At 35.7% G+C, this 21,147-nt stretch overlaps 1 protein-coding gene across 4 annotated transcripts in view; it reads right to left on the bottom strand.

Annotated features, from left to right (window-relative positions):
* The window catches only part of LRP1B (LDL receptor related protein 1B), a 1,871,086-nt gene that overhangs the window by 963,314 nt on the left and 886,625 nt on the right, over positions 1-21,147 (bottom strand). For all 4 annotated transcript variants that reach the window (XM_053909160.1, XM_053909154.1, XM_053909157.1 and 1 more), the window contains exon 6: positions 7,684-7,941. In XM_053909160.1, the coding sequence (XP_053765135.1) occupies positions 7,684-7,941 (258 nt within the window). The remainder of the gene's footprint in view (positions 1-7,683; positions 7,942-21,147) is intronic.

Below are 21,147 nucleotides of genomic sequence, written 5' to 3'. Positions count from 1 at the left end.
GAGCTTTTATATTCCAAGATTCAGATTGGTAGATAAAGAAATCCTGCCAAACATTTTGATCTACTTGGTATATGGCATCATGATAGGATCATCAAGAGAATCCCACTTTGATTATTAAAATCCATAATGAAACAAGCAGACATGTGAATCTAGACAAAAAAAAAAAAAATACTATGAGGATAATGATTTAAAAATTCTCCATAGCTTGAAGCAGACTTTGTAGGGGAATACATGTACACTGTGTAAGTAAAGTATATTTCACCAAATTCATAGGGAAAAAAATACCAACAATTGAAGCTTAGCACATGTTGAATACTGGCTTTGGTGAGTTTCAAGCATGTTGCCAAATGACAATAAATAGTAATTTAGTTCTTTGCAGCCTGACAACTGAACTAACAATAAAGACAAATTTATAGAGGAACAGAGTACTGAGAGTGTTTTTTTCTTCCCTTTTTACTAGGCATTCAGGACAGTCTTTTATGATTGTGCTCTGATTGTAAATCAGAATGGGTTATTTACTTCAAAGTATAAATTAATCTAATGCCAATGTAAAAATTAAGATATAATTTAATATCACTGCCTACACCATTAAGCATACGGTATCAAAAAGGGAATTCTGAAAGTTCTCCAGAAATGTATCCTGAGATCCTCAGATCAACATCTTTGCTAACTCTGCCTCTGTCTCTATTTTTTTTTTTTTTTTGCACTCAATGAATAGTCTGATCATTTTGCTAAAATTCCAGATCCCAGGAGGAATGCATTATATTAATTAGCTACACACACGTCTCAGAAAAAAAGTCATTTTATGTAAATATACTAAATATAAAATGAAAACTTTGTAAGAAGTATAAAGAGTTGAATAACACATATATTTGCTTATAGAACAACAGTGAATAAAAATGTATCTCTGGAAATAAAGAGTTATAACATCCTCATGGAGGATGTGCTTTACATCCGTCACAGATGTTTCTTAGGGAGTAATATAAACCCAGTTATCGCAGCCAAAAACAAATTTACAACATTTTTTTGTTTGTTTCTGTGGGAGAGTAGGAAATCTAGATAAGAAATTTTCTTTTAAAAAGCTCATTAATTTATACAAAAATGATGGTCTTAGTCATTTCTTCAGCTCTTCAGCTCAGAGATGAACAATTCCTGAACCTTTTCTAATGGAATCCTAGAACCAGAATTGATTGATTGTTGAATGAATGAAAAGCATACAACCCCAAGTTGAAGTAGCTTACAGTGTTTCTCAGGGGATGAGAATTACAGAGAAACCCTGACCCTCCCCTTTACTTTCATTATAAAAGGCATCTGAAACCTTAATAATAACTAAGTATATATGATTGAGATCAAAAGCACATTCACCATTTTATGCATTCAAGGACCTAAATATGAGATAGCAGAAATTCCTTCAAAAGAAAAAAAATCTAATCACGCCCAGAAAGGAGAAGAGTTAAAAAGTCCACACTGCTTTGTTCTATTTAATCTCTGCACTAAAAATTAATTGACCTCTGTTTTAAGAGCTTTGGCTCCAATACTGTTTAATTGAGCTGCCTTAGGATGGGTAGACTCTAAAAGGTTTGAATCAGTTGCTTCTATGGTCACTGAGGTTAGGACCCAAAATAAATCTATAAGCACATACCCAGGGGAAGTCAGACGCTAAGTCCATAAAAGTCAATAGTCATTGAGTAGACCCAGTACCTTAGAAACATTTAAGACTGACATGTGAGACTATTAGCTAGACATAGATCAGATCTTACTTAGCCATCATTCAGCCTGTTTTTCTAAATGTCTCTAGTAGTGATCTGACAGAGTTTCTCTGGAAGTTGCCTCTAACTGTGTCTCTAACTCTAATTCTGTGCTCACCCTTCCTCACATCCTAAAGCCAAGGAATCATTTTTTATTTGGAAAAACAGGTAAACATAAAATTGAAATATAATGCATATTTTTTCTTTTAAAAAATGTAAGTTTATTTCCTTTTTTGAGAGAGAGAGAGACAGAGACAGAGAGAGACAGAGTGTGAGCGGGGGAGGGGCAGAGAGAGTAGAAGACACAGAATCTGAAGTAGGCTTCAGGCTCAGCTGTCAGTGCAGAGCTGGAAGTGGGGCTTGAACCCATGAACCATGAGATCATGACCTGAGTGGAAGTAGCTTAACTGACTCAGTCACCCAGGTGCCCCGAAATATAATGCATTTGTGATAAGGTCGCATAGGAAGGGCTGCTAAACTCAATTGGAAAACTTTTGGAAACAATATGATGCCATGAAGAATGAGTAAGAGATACCTGGTTAGAGGGAATGAGAACCTATGATCTATGATGAAGAAGCAACATACACAAACATGCATGGAAATGGGAAAATAAAGTATGTTGAAGGAAGTATAAGTACTATTTTTAGGTAGAACGTGTGATTTGAGTAAGTAGAGGCAAGGTAGGTAAGCTGCTTGCAGAGAAGCCAGATAATGAAGTTTTATTTTATCTTAAGATAAATAGGAAGCTACATCAAGTGATTTTGATTTTAAGTAATGGAGTATCATGGTCACTCTAGCAGAATAATAGACATTGGAGAAGTTCCCATGGAATGGACAATTTCACTAGTAACCATTTCAAAAAGACAAATTAAAACAACATGAATGGCTTGTAACCAATCAGGTGAAGAAATAATTGTAGAGAAAAGTTCAAGTTCATAAAAATTCAATACTTGAGCACATGTCTTATAAATAAGTACAACAAGGTTCTATGATGATCTCTTCATCACTATGTAACATTATGTAATCTTGGGATACTGCTGAAAAGTTCTATAATCATATTCTAACGTGCAGACTCACTGAGCTGACACAGTTTGAGACCAGCATTTCCACTGCTACAGGTGGATTATTTTGTCCCAAGATTATGCTTGTATTGACAATAGAGGCACAAACTGGCCATGCTTATCCTACCATATCCTAGTGGAGGACGTTTGTGAAACCATAAAGGCTATGAAATTCCTAGGCTGGGCTGAGGCAAAGGGTGTATTTCAAAATTAAAAGTCATTATTTGTGGGTATTGAGACCAAGACTTAAAGATTTCTTATCAACTTCAAAAAATATTTCCTTTTGTTAAACTCATTTTCTCACCTATAAACTGATGAATATAAACAGTATGCAGATTTCATTTTTATGATGGTAATATATTATATATGTAGAATTTTTAATGGATAAACAAAACATTCAGGAAATGTTGCCTTATAGTATTATGTGATTATTAGAGAGCTCTAATTCAAGAAAAAGAAGTAAAATTGCTAAGAGGCAAAGTGCCAAAATCCCAAAGTTATCCAATCAAAGATTTAATTTAATGGATCTAGGCAGAGTTTTAAATGGAAAATGAGCTAAGGCTGACATCGAAAGAGGCAAAAAAACAAAAACAAAAACAAAAAACAAAACCAAGATTGGGGATAATAAAAATCAGTGATTGGGGTTAATTCTGAAGCAGTTTATAAAGAATAAGCAATCTTTTTATTTTTGTCCAGGAATATTCTGCTGGACCAGAACTGAGCACACTGAATGGATCAAAACAAGCTGGGCAAGTCCGTATTAGAATCCTAGAACTCATACTCAAATTTTGCAGAATATTGAAAAATCACACATGGAAATGGAATTAAAGTATCTACTCTATACCTAGGAATGAACAGTCTGGTCCTGAATCATCTTTTTATCAAGGGATTAACACAGTGAGTATTCTACCTATCTCAATTATCTTTGTGTACTTTGTCCTCAGAAAACAGCTGGACATCACCATTTTTTTGAATCCCATCATTCTTGTTGATTTGGGGCATTTGTGTCCCTACCACAGTACTCTCCAAGAAAGACTGGGGGAAACAATTAGTTGTTGCAAATGTACTTTGTATGAATACTTAATTGGAGAATCAATTTTGCTTACAAAACACTTCCAAAATTATCTTCAAAGTCTACAATTTTCTGGCTAAATCCCTAGATATTAAACATCAGGTATCTTTTAAAAAAAATAGTAACATTGGGGCGCCTGGGTGGCTCAGTTGGTTAAGCGGCCGACCGGCTCAGGTCATGATCTCACGGTCCGTGAGTTCAAGCCCTGCGTTGGGCTCTGTGCTGACAGCTAGAGCCTGGAGCCTGTTTCAGATTCTGTGTCTCCCTCTCTCTGACCCTCCCCCGTTCATGCTCTGTCTCTCTCTGTTTCAAAAATAAATAAACGTTAAAAAAAAAATTTAAAAGAAAATAGTAACATTGAATAAGAAATATATTCATACTTTGCCCAATGTGCTTTGGTTACTATACTTTATTGAGCATATTATTATTAGTCTTTAATCTCTCACAATATTGCTTAGGAGTGATTCTTAATGTTAAAAGTAGGCCTCTAGGGTCACCCAAGTGGCTCGTCAGTTAAGCGTCTGACTTCGGCTCAGGTTATGATCTCGCAGTTCATGAGTTCAAGCCCCACCATTAGGCTCTGTACTGACAGCTCAAAGCCTGGAGCCTATTTCAGATTCTGTGACTCCTTCTCTTTCTGCCCATCGCCATCTCACACACTCTGTCACTGTCTCGCTCTCAAAAAATAAACAAACATTAAAAAATTTAAAACAAAAAATAGGCTTCTCTAAGCGGCTATATTAGAATCAATTGGTGGGCCTTTTTAAAAGTCTTTATATATTGTTGAGAGACAGAGAGGGGCGAGCAGGGGCAGAGAGAGAGGGAGACTCAGAATCTGAAGCAGGCTCCAGTCTCCAGGTTGTCAGCAGAGCTCAACATGGGCCTCAAAACCCACGAACTGTGGGATCATGCCTGAGCCAAAGTCAGAGGCTTAAATGACTGAGCCACCAAGGCACCCTAAGAGGTGGGTCTTCTCAAACAATATAGCCTTCCACAATTCACCTTGTCCACTTCCCTTCCAAGATTTGTATACTTCTCTCCTATTTAGAGACTGTCTTTTTGAGCCATTGTCCCTAATATTAGTGTGTCTAATCATTTTTGGCTCACTAAAATGAACAACAAAAGTTGAGACCCACAGGGGCAGTGTGGTGTTTAGCAAAAGCTGATAAAGTCAGACCCAACTCACACCTATAGCCAATACTCGTGTCCTGTTACCCAATTTCTCACTGTCCCAATTTTCCCCTCATCATAAGAGACACAGCTATGTCTTCCTAATGCATACAGTCACTTAACACATTCCATAAGTTGTAGTTGTTATTTTTAGTAGATTTGGGAGGTTCTTTGAAAGCACCAGTATTTGCATTTCTACTGTAGAAGAACACAAGGTTTAGTTGTCCCATCTCTGCGTTTGTTTTCGCCAATCAGTATTGTCTAACATATCTGAGATCTGTAGCTAATATTTTTATATTACAAAACTTGAAGAGCATACAGGAATGTAGTGGGTATCCAATGAGATGAGACAGAAACTATAAATTTTAATACTGAACTAAATTATTTAAATATACTATTATGCAAATTTTAAATGCAAGTCAGTTTGACCTGTAATGATTGCTTTTCTCCTCACAGTAAATTAAAATATATATATATTTTTTTTTTTTCATAAAAGAATGCTTTCCTCAGGCAAATTCAGAGAACAGCATCTATGGAAGAAGGAACAGGGCCAGTTATTCAGGCATAGTCTCATTGGTTCATTATTTTTGCTTATGTGGTACAAGAGATTTTATGTAATTATACATGCAAGAAATATTCCAACTTCATTATCAGCTCACAGAGTGTCATGGTGAATGAAGAGCTCACCATATCCAATGGAAGCTATTCTCTGGCACAGTGATAAAATGCATGGATTACAAGCAGTGATAGAGGAGACCGGACCTGCTCACACCTCTGCCCCAGTCCCATCATTAACTTACTTCTACACATTTAATCTTTATTCTACATTGACTGAAATTGCACAGCTTAAACCTGACTTTGTCAACAAAATATTTATTCTAATTAAAAGATTTCCATTGCATTTATTACTTATAGTTCAAAATGAATGTTCTTTTCAGCATTTCAGTGAATTGCTTAACAAAAATCTCTTTCGTTTTCTAGATTGGCCAAGCATTGCCTTATAAATCAAAAGAAACCTAAGATACAAATTATATTCTTCCGATATTCTAATGTGCAAACGCTTTGCCATCCCCAGACGTACTAAAAAAAAGTAGTTGTTTTAAAAATATATGTTACAAGAGAAATTAATATTATTAGGACATATTAAATGTAGAAACGTTGCTTAAGTAAATTTGGAAAGTAATTTTACCTGGCAACTTTGAATAGCCTAGCTATTTGACTGTCACTATTCCATTTGCTAGGGACAAATGCATTTGGATTACTTGAGGTAATCACTAACATGGCAGGGACTGGGACCTTTTGTTTGAACACTTTCCAACAGCTGGCTCAGCCAATGTCTGAAATACTCAAATCACACGGCAGCACTCCTTGTGCTGGTACTACTTGTTATTTACTATTTATTAGGAATTATCATTTCCCATAAAATCCTTAAAAACAACCAGGGACCTTTGCTTTTACAAGGTATTTTGGTCCAGTATCAAAATAAGTGGCTTTAGCAATTATTTTATTTATGTTAAGAGGATTTTCAAAGTGTTGGATTCTATTTGTTAAACATTTATTTATTTTCACTAAACTGTACACAATCATACTTTATATTCCATTTTTTATAATTTTGCCATTGGTTCATTCAATATCATCATACTTATCAAACATTACATATTATTTTTCTTATGTTTAATAAAGATTAATAATCAATCCTTCTAATTGTAGGCCAAAAATATTAATAAAATATAATTATTGAATCCAAATCACCAAACATTCTGTCTGAAAGCTACATTTCTTCTATCACAGCACTGTCTTTTCTTTTCTTAACTTGACTAGAGTTTTTCTTTACTTTTCTACCAATTTTTATGTTAGCAGCATTTGCAAGAATAATTTTCTGTAAATCAAAAAAATAAATGGACATGTCTTGAAATTCCCATGCATACGGTTTCCCCAGGAAAGCACAAATACTCCTGTGCTGGAGAGATGGAGGGAAGGAGAAAGAGAGAGAAAGGGAGACAGCAAACATCAGTGTGAAAGATGGAATGAATGTATCCGTGTCTGTGTAACAATGTGACTTCAATTTACAGCAATATTCAGGAAGAAAAGCACAGCTACCAGTTTGTGAATTTCTGGACCGAGAAATCAAAATAAATCAAAACCACAAATCAGTCCTTTGGAAGATGCATAAAAACTCTGATTTGCTAAGAAAAAAGTCAACAAACACAGGTAGTTGTTACCAATTAGCATAAATCTAATAGTTTTCAAGGCATTTTAACAAACACTACAGTTGATGAGCTTATAATTATCAACTCTGTTTCTTGCTTTTTAAAATTTCCACCCTCACTCTCACATTGTGAACTATCACTGAGTGGCAAATTACAATTCTCATTTAGGTGACACTGTAATAAGCATTAAAGAAAAAATTAAAATTAACTCCTAACTTGTTACTTGCATAAACAGTGAAACTACATGTGTATGTGTGTGTTTATTCAGAACAGGTAGTGAACACATTTATTCGTCTATTCATATTTGCATATATAGATTTCCAATAGCCATAAACTATGTTAGAAAAATCTAAGAATCCTGTTTACTGATCTGTACATGAAATCCTTCAAGGGTGACATTTCATACGAGTTGAAATACTCACTGTGGAAAGACTGAAGAATATTAATGGTCCACTCCTCTGTTAATCTTCCTGTTTTTGTTATCTGGATACATTTGAGCTGATTTGAAGATTCTCTTGATTCAATCCAACAAATCATGTCTTCATTGTAAATAAAATCCAGAGTATGAATTTCATTTCCATTGACCGAGCTCAGGGTTGCCATTTTACTGCCATTAAGATAGAAAACCTCAATGGTTTCAGAATTTGCAATTAATAGCATCGGTGGCCTATCTGTCGGTTCTGGAATAAGAGAAAAAGAGAAGCGAGTTTAGTAAAAGTGAGCCCATTTTTTTCATAATTTTGAATTACTTACTACAACTTATTCCTATATTTTAACGCATCTTTAAAATTTTTAAAAAATGCTTGCAAAACTATTTATTAATAACTCATATATACTTCACTGACTATATATTGTAGTTGGCTTCTCTAAAGAAAACATAGTCCACTGAGCATTTGTATTCTTTATATCCTTAAAAATAATGTATTGTGTAAATGTTAGTACAATACTATTTACTTTCACTGTTGGTAAATAAAGGAAGTTCTGTGAGATTGTTTTGTTGTTGTTATTGTTTTAATTTTGTTGTTGTTGTTGTTGTTTTAGCAATGAGGATGGAGGTGGACTGACCTCACCCTACAGTTTTACAGGCTTCCCTTGTGAGCAAGGGTGTACTTTTTTGAGGTGGATGCATGAGGCCAGAAGTGAATTTTCTGGAGTGGAACATGCAAACTCAGAAGCCCATACAAACAGCACCTGTGACTTCAGCCTTAGTGGCTCCTTGACTGACTCCAGGAGTCAAATAATCACTAGATCATGACTAGCTTATGATTACTGAGCTGCTTCTTTTTTTATAGTCAAGAAAATAAGATTGTAGAAATAAAAGAAACTTGCTCGATACTATTTTTAGAACAATGCATCCTTGCTTTTGTGAAGATTGGTAAGTTTTTGATGAATATGCACTAATTGACCAAAATTTCAATACTTGTTAAGATGTAAAGGTAACAGTAATATGCCATACAAAATTAGTGTTGAAAGAGTTTAGCTATACAATCATAATCAGAGTAGCTTTTGTGCTAATTAGGAAATAGGATGAATTTGGAAATCCTCAATTCCTCTTTTTTTTTTCCATCCTTCATCCAAAGTGTCAATAAACATCTTTGATTCTGATGTCAAAACATATCAGGAATCCCACCACGTCTCAGTGACTGTTACTACCACCCTGCTCCAAGCTGCCATCATCTCTCAACCCAAATGATTCCTAGAGCCTTCTAACTGGTTTCTCTGCTTTCATTGATGCCCTCCTCCTCTTTTAGTCTTTCTCAACACAATGGCCAGAGTGATACCTTTAAAATGTTAACGTGAATCAGTTTTCTGCCCATTTCCTCAAAGGGTTCCCACTTCACTCACAGTAAAAGTCAAAGCCTTTATAATAGCCTGTAAACCCCTCCATTAACTGTATTCTCATTACCTGTTTGACGTAATTTCCTTGATCTCCTTATTAATCTCAACCTTGTCATATTCCTCCAGACACACCGCCCTTCTTACTGTTCCTTAACCAACAAGCCAAGTAAGCCTCTGTCTCAAAGGCTCTTCCTTATTCCTAATCACCACCACCGCCCCCCCCCCCCCCCCCCCCCATTTATCAGAATGCCTGACTTGTTCACATCTGTTAGGGTAGTATTTGAAAGCTACCTTTCCAGCAATGACTTCTCTTACTACTTTATTTTGTGAAAATTGCAAGCCCCTACAAACTCTATACTAACTCTCTATAAGCTTTCCCTGCTTTATTTTTCCCATATCACCACCAAACATTGCATGTAGCTTTTTTTTTTTTCTGGTTTATTATTTTCTCCTTCTGTCACTGTACCTCTAGCATTTAGAATCTAGTGTTTATTCAATACAAATTTTCTGAACACGTAAAATGGTAACATGGAATTCTTGCAGAGTACAGTTCTTTTAGAAGCATTCTGTGAAATGTGACAAAATAATTTTGTTTTCTAACTGATGAGTAGAATACAGAGAAAAACTGGCTAACAGGAAATTTCATAAACATCATTTGATCATTCAGGAAACAGATAGCATTGCAAAGAAAGGAAAAAAAAGCAAATGAGTATACTATGGGTAATATAATTAAATAAGCCTAAACTTTTAAATGATTATTTAATGGTTTTAATCATTTCTGATGTGAGTAGGGATATCAGGTTCCTTGTGTTTTACTCAGATAGAACGGCATTTGAATTTTTATCCTGAGGAATTAACTCAATGTAGGCATGAAATTCTTCTCCACCTTTAGAAAGACCCTAAAGTTTTTGACTTAATAAAAACTTCTAAACAAACAAAAATAAACAATAACAAAAAGTCTCAATGAGATTATAAAATTAATTAGCCTAAGAGTTTCTTCCCAATAAACAGACTTTCCATGAACCGCCTACTATAAGCCAATAAAAATGAAGTCTTGAAAATGCTAAGATCATTTCCACGATAAAGTATTGTGAAAATTGTGAATTATCTATGCTTAACATAACCTTGTCTAAGGACCACACTGAAGCTTGCTTAGCTGGTTGGCTTCTCTCTTAACTTTTTAAAGCCCTTTTGAACTCTGCAATGCTTGCTCTTGCCATTCTCTAATTTAGAAGTCCAGACTTGGTCCCTTTTCAACACTCCTAGCTCTGTTGTTTTCCAGTTGAACTTAGCGCTCCTGAAACCTGTTGGATCATAGATTTCTCAGGTTATGAAGAGTTCTTAGATGACTGTGTTATCATGTTAACAAAGACACACTGCCAGTCTGTTAGTACTTACTGTCTTCTTTTGACAACTGAAATGACCTTTGGTGACATTGCCTCTTATTAAAAAGTGAACTACGACTGAAAGCTTCTTTGCTTCCAAGCTTTATGAGAAGTCCAGATGTAGACGATAATTTCTTAACTGGCTACGAGTCAGTAAATTTACTTATGTAATAAACATTCTTTGGAGTAAGGCTAGAATATGAAAGAACACCAAGATTCCCCTTAGAAACTGAGATGAAAATGAATTACTGGTTAACACAGGTAATACTTACTTGATGTAACTGATAAATCTATTTGATTTTTTAGTTGCTTTTTGAGTAAATCAGGTGATTGTTTTAATGCAAAATATAGCAACTACTGATTTTATTACTTCTCATAAACAGAAAACCAATAAAGTCAGGTTCTTCATAATTTGACATGGTTTGATTTGATAATGGTGACTTTAAAAATTCAAATGATATACTAGAGGAAGGACGCTTGTTAGTGTGATAATATTCACATGTCTCAGCTATTAACTATGGTTTCCCTCTTTATACAAATAAACATAGAGCGTATTTATGGGGGTGGGAGGAACCCAGTGAAACACAAAACCCATAAAAAAATCAGGGGCTAAGTGTATAAATCTTTTTTTTTTTTTTCTATCTCATGAAAGCTGGCATATGTAATCTGCCTCAACCTGTACTATGTCTGATCTCCAGTTGCATCATTACCTCAAGTTCCCACATGCCAATGGAAGAACATCATTATCTTGGGTAATGAGGATAAGTCTCGCCAGAATAAATGTGATCTTATCAAATGCCATCCTTAGAGTCAGTGGACAGTTCCCAAAGGAACAGTTGGAAAGCACATTTTAGATGACTTTAGTCATAGGAATCCCTACATCAACACTTCATGTGAAGTAATAAAGACTAACTCTCCACATAGAAGAGACTGAAACATAAGAAAGCTCTCAATGACTATACTTAGAGAACCAAGACTTAGATTGAATAAACCTTTCCAACAGGCTGTCAGTTGAGTCATGCTGGGGGAGCAAAAGTACCCTCATCTTCCTCAACATTCCCCATATGCGAACAGCATAAAAAATAGGTATTTTCTCTCCCAGTTATAAAGATGTGTATTTATGCTCTCTATGGCCAAAAGTTAGTTTTTTCCTATCATATATATTAACCAGTGCTAAAACTTTTGAAGACTGATTAGAAAACTGTGAATTAGAAGGAGAAACTTGAAAACATGGAGAAGATCATTTGACTAGATATCATAATAATGCCTATTTAAATGCCAGGCCACTGTAACTATACCCTTGCAAACATACCCTTATCCTCTCATAGCCAAGAGTATACTGAATGTGTATGTATATACTTATAATATGTTTTGACAGACAGTTGATGCTAAATGAATGTTCTCAGAGTGAATAAAACTTACAACTTATTTTTAAGGTTTCATTTAAACTTCTTCTTCTTCAATTCAATTCTAAGAATAATATATCAGTTATTTTCCTTTAAGATGATTAGAATTATGAATTCAGGTACTTACAAATATATAAACCTCATAAATACTTATGTTATAACAAATGTGTGTATATATATGGATATACACATATATAAATGTTTATCATTTGTTATATTAAGTTCTAATTTTCCTGTAATTGTGAGCAATTATCTCCACTAATAAAGTTCAGTAGGTACACCTTAATATATGTTGAGCCAAAGATAAAAACAACAAAAACAAAAAGATTCCTAGGTTCAACTCAATGAAAGGTTAAATAATGACTCACATGTGAAGTATATAAAATGAAGGGTCAGAGTAAGACTAAATGTGCAATCAAACAGAAAACTATCATCTATGCAGCCCAAAGAGTGGTTGTTAACCAATACAAACGTAAAATAATTGAAACAGGAATTTTTAAACTTTACTTTTAATACATCATATGCAAATTACATAAAGTCTCTAAAAATAAGAAAAATGGGATGCAGTTAGAAATGAGAACAATGTTGACAATTATAATAAAAATCACACAACCTCTGTGGGAAGGTAAACTACTATATGAAACAAAATGAAGAGCAATCTGTGTAAAGATACTAAATTACAAAAAAAAAAATCATCTTGGGGCACCTGGGTGGCTCAGTTGGCTAAACGTCCAACTTTGGCTCAGGTCATAATCTCATGGTTCATGGGTTTGAGCCCCCATAGGGCTCTGTGCTCACAGCTCAGAGATGGAAGCCTGCTTCAGATTCTGTGTCTCCCTCTCTCTCTGCCCCTCCCCTGCTCATGCTCTGTCTTTGTCTCAAAAATAAAAAAAAATAAAAACATTTAAAAAAAAGTATTAAAAATATCATCTAACAGTGGGCAATAAGATACAAATTGTTGAATGTGAAATCTTACTTATGGATATAAATATGAACTATCTAGTTTAAAAAATAAGAAAAAGAATTATTCAAATAATATTATAAATTATAGGTCAGACTCAAATAAGCCAAACTAAAAATATGAATGAAGTTAATATAAGTGGAAGAAAAAAAGATATATGGTTGAAAATTTTTCTTTTCCTGTCAAAAACATATATGGCCAAATCTTTTTCTCTGGTTTCCTCAACTATTTTTTAATGGAAAAATTTATTTACTGAACTGAATAACATTTCTAATATCATGCCATATATTAAGATATTGTATCATATTTTATAAAAAATAAAAATATGACCCAAATGTGGAAACATCAAAGTGCTTTATAAACAGTACTGAGCTGATGGCCAACATGGTGGAGAAGTAGGGGGACTTCCTGCATCTCCCAAACAAAGAAGGGCTGAAGCTAAAGGACTTTGAACCCCAAGAGTTTGGGAGGAAAAGAGACTGAGTCTACCAGGGAGAAAACGGAACAACTTGAGGGAGCATAGGTGAATGATTGCGAACTGGGGTAGGTAAAACCGGCTGCATAGACATGAAGGGGCTGGATTCCCCTTCTGCCAAGAGACAAAGGGAAGAGAAAGAGCGACTGGGGAAGCATAGGACTGTATCTGGACAAGAGAAAAAACTTGGGACCAGGATGGAGAGGGATCCCAACTTTAACTGCAGATTCCATCTTCAGACTGGGGACTGCTGCCCTGTTCACACACTTGGGGAGGTGGGGAGTCACCTTAGGGTTCAGTGGTAGGTCAGCAGTGCAGTCCTCAGCAGGAGAAACCGGTCCCTTCCCCTGAAGGGCTGAAGCACAGGACAAAACCAGCTGGAAGCTCATATCAGGAGGTGTTCCCCCAGTACCGGGGCGCTCAGAGTGGGAGTTTAATTCCCAGCCAAGCACCAGGGCAAAGGAGTCAACGGAGCAAGACAGACAGCCTCATCTATGCCTGCAGCACAGTGAGGACGGCTCCACAGGAGTGATTTGGGACACCGGGTCATGGAGAAGAGACTGGGGCATTGCCATGTTTCTCCCCACCACCACCAAAAACAGGGCCTCAGGGATGGTCTGCAGGGCGCACAGTGGAGGCAGGACCACCCTACACCAAACCACACCTCTCAGCTCTGGGTAACTACATATCTTCTGGAGCGAGATAGATGCTGTTGAACCAGAAGAACCCCTCCTCCTTACCAGTGCTGCTGCATTGCCTAGATTAATTCTAGGACAATTCTTGACGTATAGATTTATTCCCCGCCCCCCCCCCCCCAATTTCTCCTTCTTATCTCTTCGCTCCTCTAGGCTGTTACTCTGGTTATTGGTTTGTTTAAACAGATATATTTAATCCATTCTCTTGATACATGTTCTACACCTTCTTTACATTCCTTTCTCTCTCTCTGGATTAAGCCTTTTAGTCTCTCTGCCTAGTCAATGTTTCTTTTTTCTTTTTCCCCACCCCTGTCATTTCTCTCTTTCTATATGCTCTTCCATCAGCACTGCCTCCACCCTGTTTTTTACCCATAGCTGGTGTTTCTGTTTTTTTGCTTTTGGATTGTTTTTAGTTTTTTGTCTTTTGTTTTTCTTTGTTTGCTTTATTTGTTTCTGTGTTTGTGTATTTGTTATCTGTTTGTCTCTATGTCTGTTTTCCTTTCCAGGGCTACTTCAAGGAACAAATCAAAGCACACCTGGGGGAGGGTCCAAAACATCACTACAAGTAGGGAAATAAAATAACCAAAGTTACAACAACAGAAAGCAAGTAACACTCTCCAAAAAACACCTCCTGAAGGGCCAGGCCACAGACATATAACCCCCCTTTATTATACCATTGCTCGCAGGTGCAGAGCACATAACAAGCTTTTAAAAGTCATAAGGGACAGAAAACTAGGCAAAATGATGAAACCAAAGAATTCTCCTCAAAAGAAATTCATGGAAGAAGTGACAGCTAAAGAATTGATCAAAAGAGATTTAAGCAACATAATTGGAAAAAAATTAGAATAATAGTCATAAAATTAACAGCTGGGCTTGAAAAAAGCATAGAAGACAGTAGAGAATCTATTGCTACAAAGATCAAGGTACTAAAAAATAGTCTGATGAATTACAAAATGCTATAAATGAGGTCCAAAAAAGAAAAAATGGATGCGGCCACAGCATGGATTAAAGAGGCAGAGGTGAGAATAGGTGAATTAGAAAATACAAATATGGAGAAAGAGAAAGCTGAGAAAAGGAGCGAGAAAAAAAAATCCAGGATCACAAGGGGAGAATTAGAGGACAAAGTGATTCAATCAAATGGAACAATATCCATATCACAGGAATTCCAGAAGAAGAAGAGTGAGAGAGGGGCTGAAGGTATACTCGAACAAATCATAGTTGAGAACTTCCACAATTTGGGGAAGGAAACAGGCATTTAAATTCAAGAGGCACAGAGAACTCCCTTCAGACGTAACTTGAATCGATCATGTACATGACATATCAAAGTGAAACTGACAAAATACAAAGATAAAGAGAGAATTCTGAAAGCAGCTAGGGATAAACAGGCCTTAACATACAAAGGTAGACATATATAAGAATAGTAGCAGACCTATCTACTGAAACTTGGCAGGCCAGAAAGGAATGGCAGGAAATCTTCAATGTGATGAACAAGGAAATATGCAGCCAAGAATCCTTTATACAGCAAGCCTGTCATTCAGTATAGAGTGAGAGATAAAGGTTTTCTTAAACAAACAAAAAGTGAAGGAATTCATCACCACTAAACCAGCCCTACCAGAGATCCTAAGGGGGACTCTGTGAGTGAAATGTTGCAAGGACCACAAAGTACCAGAGATATCACTACAAGCATGAAACCTACAGATACCACAATGACTCTAAACCCCTATCTTTCAATAATAACACTGAATGTAAATGGACTAAATGCTCCAACCAAAAGACATAGGGTATCAGAATGGATAAAAAAAAAAAACAAAACAAAAAAACAAGACCCATCTACAAGAGACTCATTTTAGACCTGAGGACACCTTCAGATTGAAAGTGAGGGGCTAGAGAAGTATCTATCATGCTACTTGAAGTCAAAAGTAAGCTGGAGTAGCCATACTTATATCAGACAAACGAGACTTTAAATTAAGGGCTGTAACAAGAGATGAAGAAGGGCATTATATAATAATTTCAGGGTCTATCCATCAGGAAGAGATAACAATTATACATGTCTATACACCGAATTTCGTGGCACCCAAATATACAGAACAATTAAACACAAACATAAACAATCTTATTGATGAGAATGTGGTAACTGCAGGGCACTTTAATATTCCACTTACAACAATGGAAAGATCATCTAGAGAGAGAATGAATAAAGAAACAATAACTCCTATTCACAAATAGTTCCTGTTTGAAAGATGGGTCTGTAAAAAAGCCACATTTAATTTGTTCCCTAAAAAGAATATACTGTCTTAGTATTTGCACGTTTATGTATTCATTTAACAATTTTTTTTTTTTTGAACACAGCCAGCTGACGTCAGGTACTGCTCTAGATGCTAGGGACAAAGCAGTTAACAAAAGTATAAAACTCCTGTTTTCATAGAGCTTACATTTTAGTGAAGAAAGCAGACAATAAGCAAACAAATAATATTTCATATTGTTTGGCAGTGATAAATTCTGTGAAGAAATGTAAAGCATTAGTAGTAATTGGGATGCAAGATGCTCCTTAAAGACAATAGTTCAATTCATTATATATCTAAAAGTTTGAAACAAAGGGTTTGAGAGATAGAATGGTGTCAAGGATGATTCCAATGTTTTGCCTTGGACAACTGGGTGAATGAGTAGGGGCTGATGTTTACCACTGTCAGGGAGAGAATCAAGACTGTGCGACACAAACAAAGTGATATTTCTATTATATTTCCAATGGAGATATTGAATTGGATTTTAATATCCAAGTGAGTTTGGTGTTGAACAGAGAAGCCAGGTCTGATGATGCAAACTTACCAATCTCAGTCTCTAGATGTTTTATAAAACCATCGAAGATGTGTTTTTAAAGTCATGATACAAGATGAGAGCACTTAGGAAATCAACAGAGACGTCCAAAGAACTGAACACTGATCATGCCAAAATAATGAGGATAATGTAGCAAAGAAAAAAGAGAGAGAGAGAGAGAGAGAGAGAGAGAGAGAGAGAGAGAGAGAGAGAGAGAGAGAGAAAATTCCCAGTAAGCTAAAAGGAAAACTCTAAAATGTACTGCTTTAAAAAGGAAAAGTATTCAAAAAGGAGACAACGATTAGTTGTGTGGTAAGCCCTATAACTAAGTAATTAGGCAACTAGAGGTCACTGGTACTCCTGACAGTAGAAGTTTAAGTGATTCATAAGAATATAAGACCAATAGGGGCGCCTGGGTGGCTCTTTTGATTGGGCGTCCTACTTCAGCTCAGGTTATGTTCTCACAATCTGTAGTTCGAGCCCAGTATGAGGCTCTGTGCTGAAAGTTCAGAGCCTGGAGCATGCTTCTGATTCTGTGTCTCCCTCTCTCTGGGCCTCCCCCGATAATGCGCTATCTCACTCTCTCTCTCTAGAAATAAACAAACATTCAAAAAAAATTTTTTTTTAAATATAAGACTGATATAAGTGGGCTCAAGACAGAAGGGGAGAAAGTAAATAAAGGGAAAAAAAACACATTCTGTGAGTTTTTCTATAAAGAGAGAAGAAAAATGGAGTGGTAGCTGAAGAGGAATGTAGGTTCAAAGAAAGCTGTTTACTATCATCTTTACAACAAGCTTATATACTGATGGGATGATCCAGCAGAAGTGAAAATAGAAAACAATTATATGAGACTAATTCTTGAGTAGGAGAGAGAATTTGGGATTGGTCCACAATTGCAGAGATAGGCCTTAGGTACTAGCACAGTGTGTTCATTCATTCAAACAAGAGGATGGTGAAGTGATTAGTTCTAGATACAGATAGATTGGTACATTTAATAAAGTTCAGGGCGAGAAAGTTCTCTTCTGATTGCTTCTATTTTCTCAAGTAAATATGACACAAAATCATCATGTTAGAATAAGGAGACATACAAAAATTCATTATCTAGGGGCGGAAAAGGAAAAGTCATTTAATCTATTTCACTGTTTTCTGACCAGGCTGCCAAAGGACATAAACATACAACCTATACTTAAGATTGCAATTTTTTACTTTGTTATTAAAAAGACAGATTAGTTCTAGGTAGGTACTCAACAGTGATTATATACCAAACTTCTAGGTACTTTACCAGATATATTCTTGGCAATTTGATGGTATGTTGTTCGAAACTTCTAAAGACTATTAAAATATAATTTATCTAACAATTTTACACATGTAACCTGTCATGGAAAACACAGATGGAGGCTCTGTGAGTCCTAGTGTTACCAAGAAATGTTCACATACATTTAAAACTGTAATCCATACGATGCATTTTCTTTTCTCAGGACTAACATGACTCTAAGCAGCTTGACTTGGAAGAATATGCAGACTACCAGTCATCAAAGTCAAGGGCAAGTATGTTCTCTAGAGGGAGGAGTGCAGGAGAGGTACTCTCTAACTATGGTTATTTCTTTGTTGATTGCTATTGATACAGGGGATGCCTTGAAGGCACTCTGAAAAAAAAAAATTTCTTATTAGAAATGACAAAATATTATCTTTTTCTCAGCTTTATTTTTTCCCTGAGAATTTCAATAGTTGTATACTTCTACTTCTCCCAAAGTAATAGAGAAGTTATATACATATGTATATCCTTGCCTTACTTTCAAATTGAATAACTCATAATTTCTATGAATTAAAATGTGCTTCATTTGTTTTTAATTTTCATTATATGTCCAACTTAAGACAAAAAAAGGAGTGCATTTGATCTATGATAATTGTAGTGCATGATATGATCTATCACATGTCCCAAATTGAGAATTTAATTAATAGTTCAAAAGCTATTCTACAAAAAATTAAATATAGAAATATAGATAGAAATTTACACCTAGATGTTACGTCACTTGTAAAAATAAAGTTTATCACTTCTCAAATCTAGAGTAGAGCCCATAAATGTGGCCATCTGATTCTTCGTAACCATACAAAGAAGTCCTTAGCTAGCTTGCAATTATGATGTTAACTAGTAAAGCAAGAGAAAACATGCTTTTCTTTTTTTCCTACATATGGTATTTTCTTACACTCTGGATAAATCAAAGGTGTCATGACACATAAGACACCGTGGTTATGTTCTCTAAGATGTCAAGAAAGAGGCAACACTGTGAAAACGATGTCCTCTTAGAAAAAAAAAAAAAAATCAAAACAAAACAGAAAAAACACACATAGAATATTCATGAGAAGTTTAATACCTCAACACAGCATACTCATTAATAGGGTTTGGGTGGGGGAAAAAAAGTGTGATATTTAATTTGGGTAATGGAAATTCTATCTGAAATCATTGCCCTGGTCTGTCATGGAATGTGATTTCCAACTAAGAGCCAGAAAAGAAGTAGGCTATGAATAGTCCAGGAAATAGAGAAATATGTTGATTGGTCAGGCTAGGTTTTCAAAGTCAGCCTGTGAAACTCTAGCATTTCTCTAGGACGGAGCTTTAGGCAATACCACACGATTGCAGGCAGAGTGGCTTGGTCTACAGTTATATCTGCATAGTCAGCACACTAGGATTATATGTCAGTCTGAAGAGGGCTTGGGCTAGAGGGCACATTTGTGGACATTATGCATATTTTCGCCAATCACTTCAACGTCACTACTACAGAAAAGGTAGCATGAGCCCTGATTAACAGGATAAAATTGGGAAAATACCCCACTTTTTTTGTTTTCATCTTTTCCAGCCTTTTGGCATTCCTTTTACTAATCCTCAAAATCCCAGTCCCCTATTCTGCTTCCTGGATGTTCACAAAATTGCTTAAAGCATCCAAAAAAAAAAAAAAAAAAAAAAACTACCAAGCACATACTCTGAATTAGGCACTGACTTACTTCTCTGCCACTTACTATTTACCATAGTATACATAATTTCTTCCATGTATATGTGACTGAGTAAAAAACAGCGAATTTGGGTACCTATGCTGGTTATGGTCCACGAGGCTCACTCCTAGCTCAGAGTCTCATATACCATCATGTCATCAAATGCCATTCTCAGTTACCCCACAATAAAATAACAACTTGTACAGGAACTAGACCTTTGGACTAACTAAAAATAGCAAAACCTATGGATAGTGAATCTTCAGATGTCAAGACATAATCAAATATCATTCTGAGGGAAGCCATTCTTATCCAGATGGCATAGTGAAATAGATCTGACCTACTTAGTCTCATAAATTATCAAAGTTACTAAGACTTAATATGTCACCCTCCCTAAGAATACTCACATTTTAATATAGAGTGCTTTAAAAAAAACAAAGAGAACAAGGCAATTACATTGTAATAACTGAATTCCAAGCATTTCAAGTGGCTGATGAGGCTATGACACTATAAACAAGATACTCTTCCTTCGCTATACTGCCACTTGCCTATTCTCCACACAAGCCGAACCAGCACCTGCAGAAAATGTTGAATGATCCCTCTACCTTCTAAAGGAAAAATTTAAACTATACATTAGATAACAGAATTGCAGGTAGACATAGGAGTTATAGGACATTATATTTTCTTTTATTTCTCTTTCTTTTTAAGAATTGCAGCAAAGAAAACAGTGAGTGGTATGAAAACATTCCCTAGCATTGTCTAAGGTTGTGATTCTGTGGATTATATAGGAATTATGATTTGTGTTTCTTACACCTAAGAGTTCCATTGCCTAAATGGTCTCCCCACTGTCCCAATCAGTGAATAGCATAGTATAAACTGTAATAGAATCCTAAAGTTATTTAGTGGACTCTCTTGACTCACTACTCTAGTTCACTACATGGCAAAGAGGTACACTCTCTCTCTCATGGTGCCAATTATTACAGTGTCTCTACACTGATGATACAATTATTCAGTGCTCTTTATTCTGGGACTGCTTTAGTGCAATCAGTAGGGTCCTACTGGTACTGTAGAACTGTAAACTGGGTTAAGTGCCTGTCTTCAGCAAATGGTCAGGAGACTGAAAAGTACAGTCCAATGAGCCTGACTTTATCAGGAGTAAACCTGGCAACAGTTCATAAGTTAAACACCCTTGGCTATTACTTTCATTTTTACAGGTTCTGCAGGAGCCCACTTTTAGCCTTAGGTGCCCGCATTTAAGGGTTACTTCTACATTAAAATTTGTCTAAATCATTTAAAAGAAAGTAAATTAAAAAAAAAAAAACT

Source organism: Panthera pardus, unplaced genomic scaffold (genome assembly GCF_024362965.1).
Source record: "Panthera pardus isolate Hobbes unplaced genomic scaffold, ASM2436296v1 HiC_scaffold_10, whole genome shotgun sequence".
Classification (NCBI taxonomy): Eukaryota; Metazoa; Chordata; class Mammalia; order Carnivora; family Felidae; genus Panthera; species Panthera pardus.
This window is presented reverse-complemented; position numbering and strand designations above follow the sequence as displayed.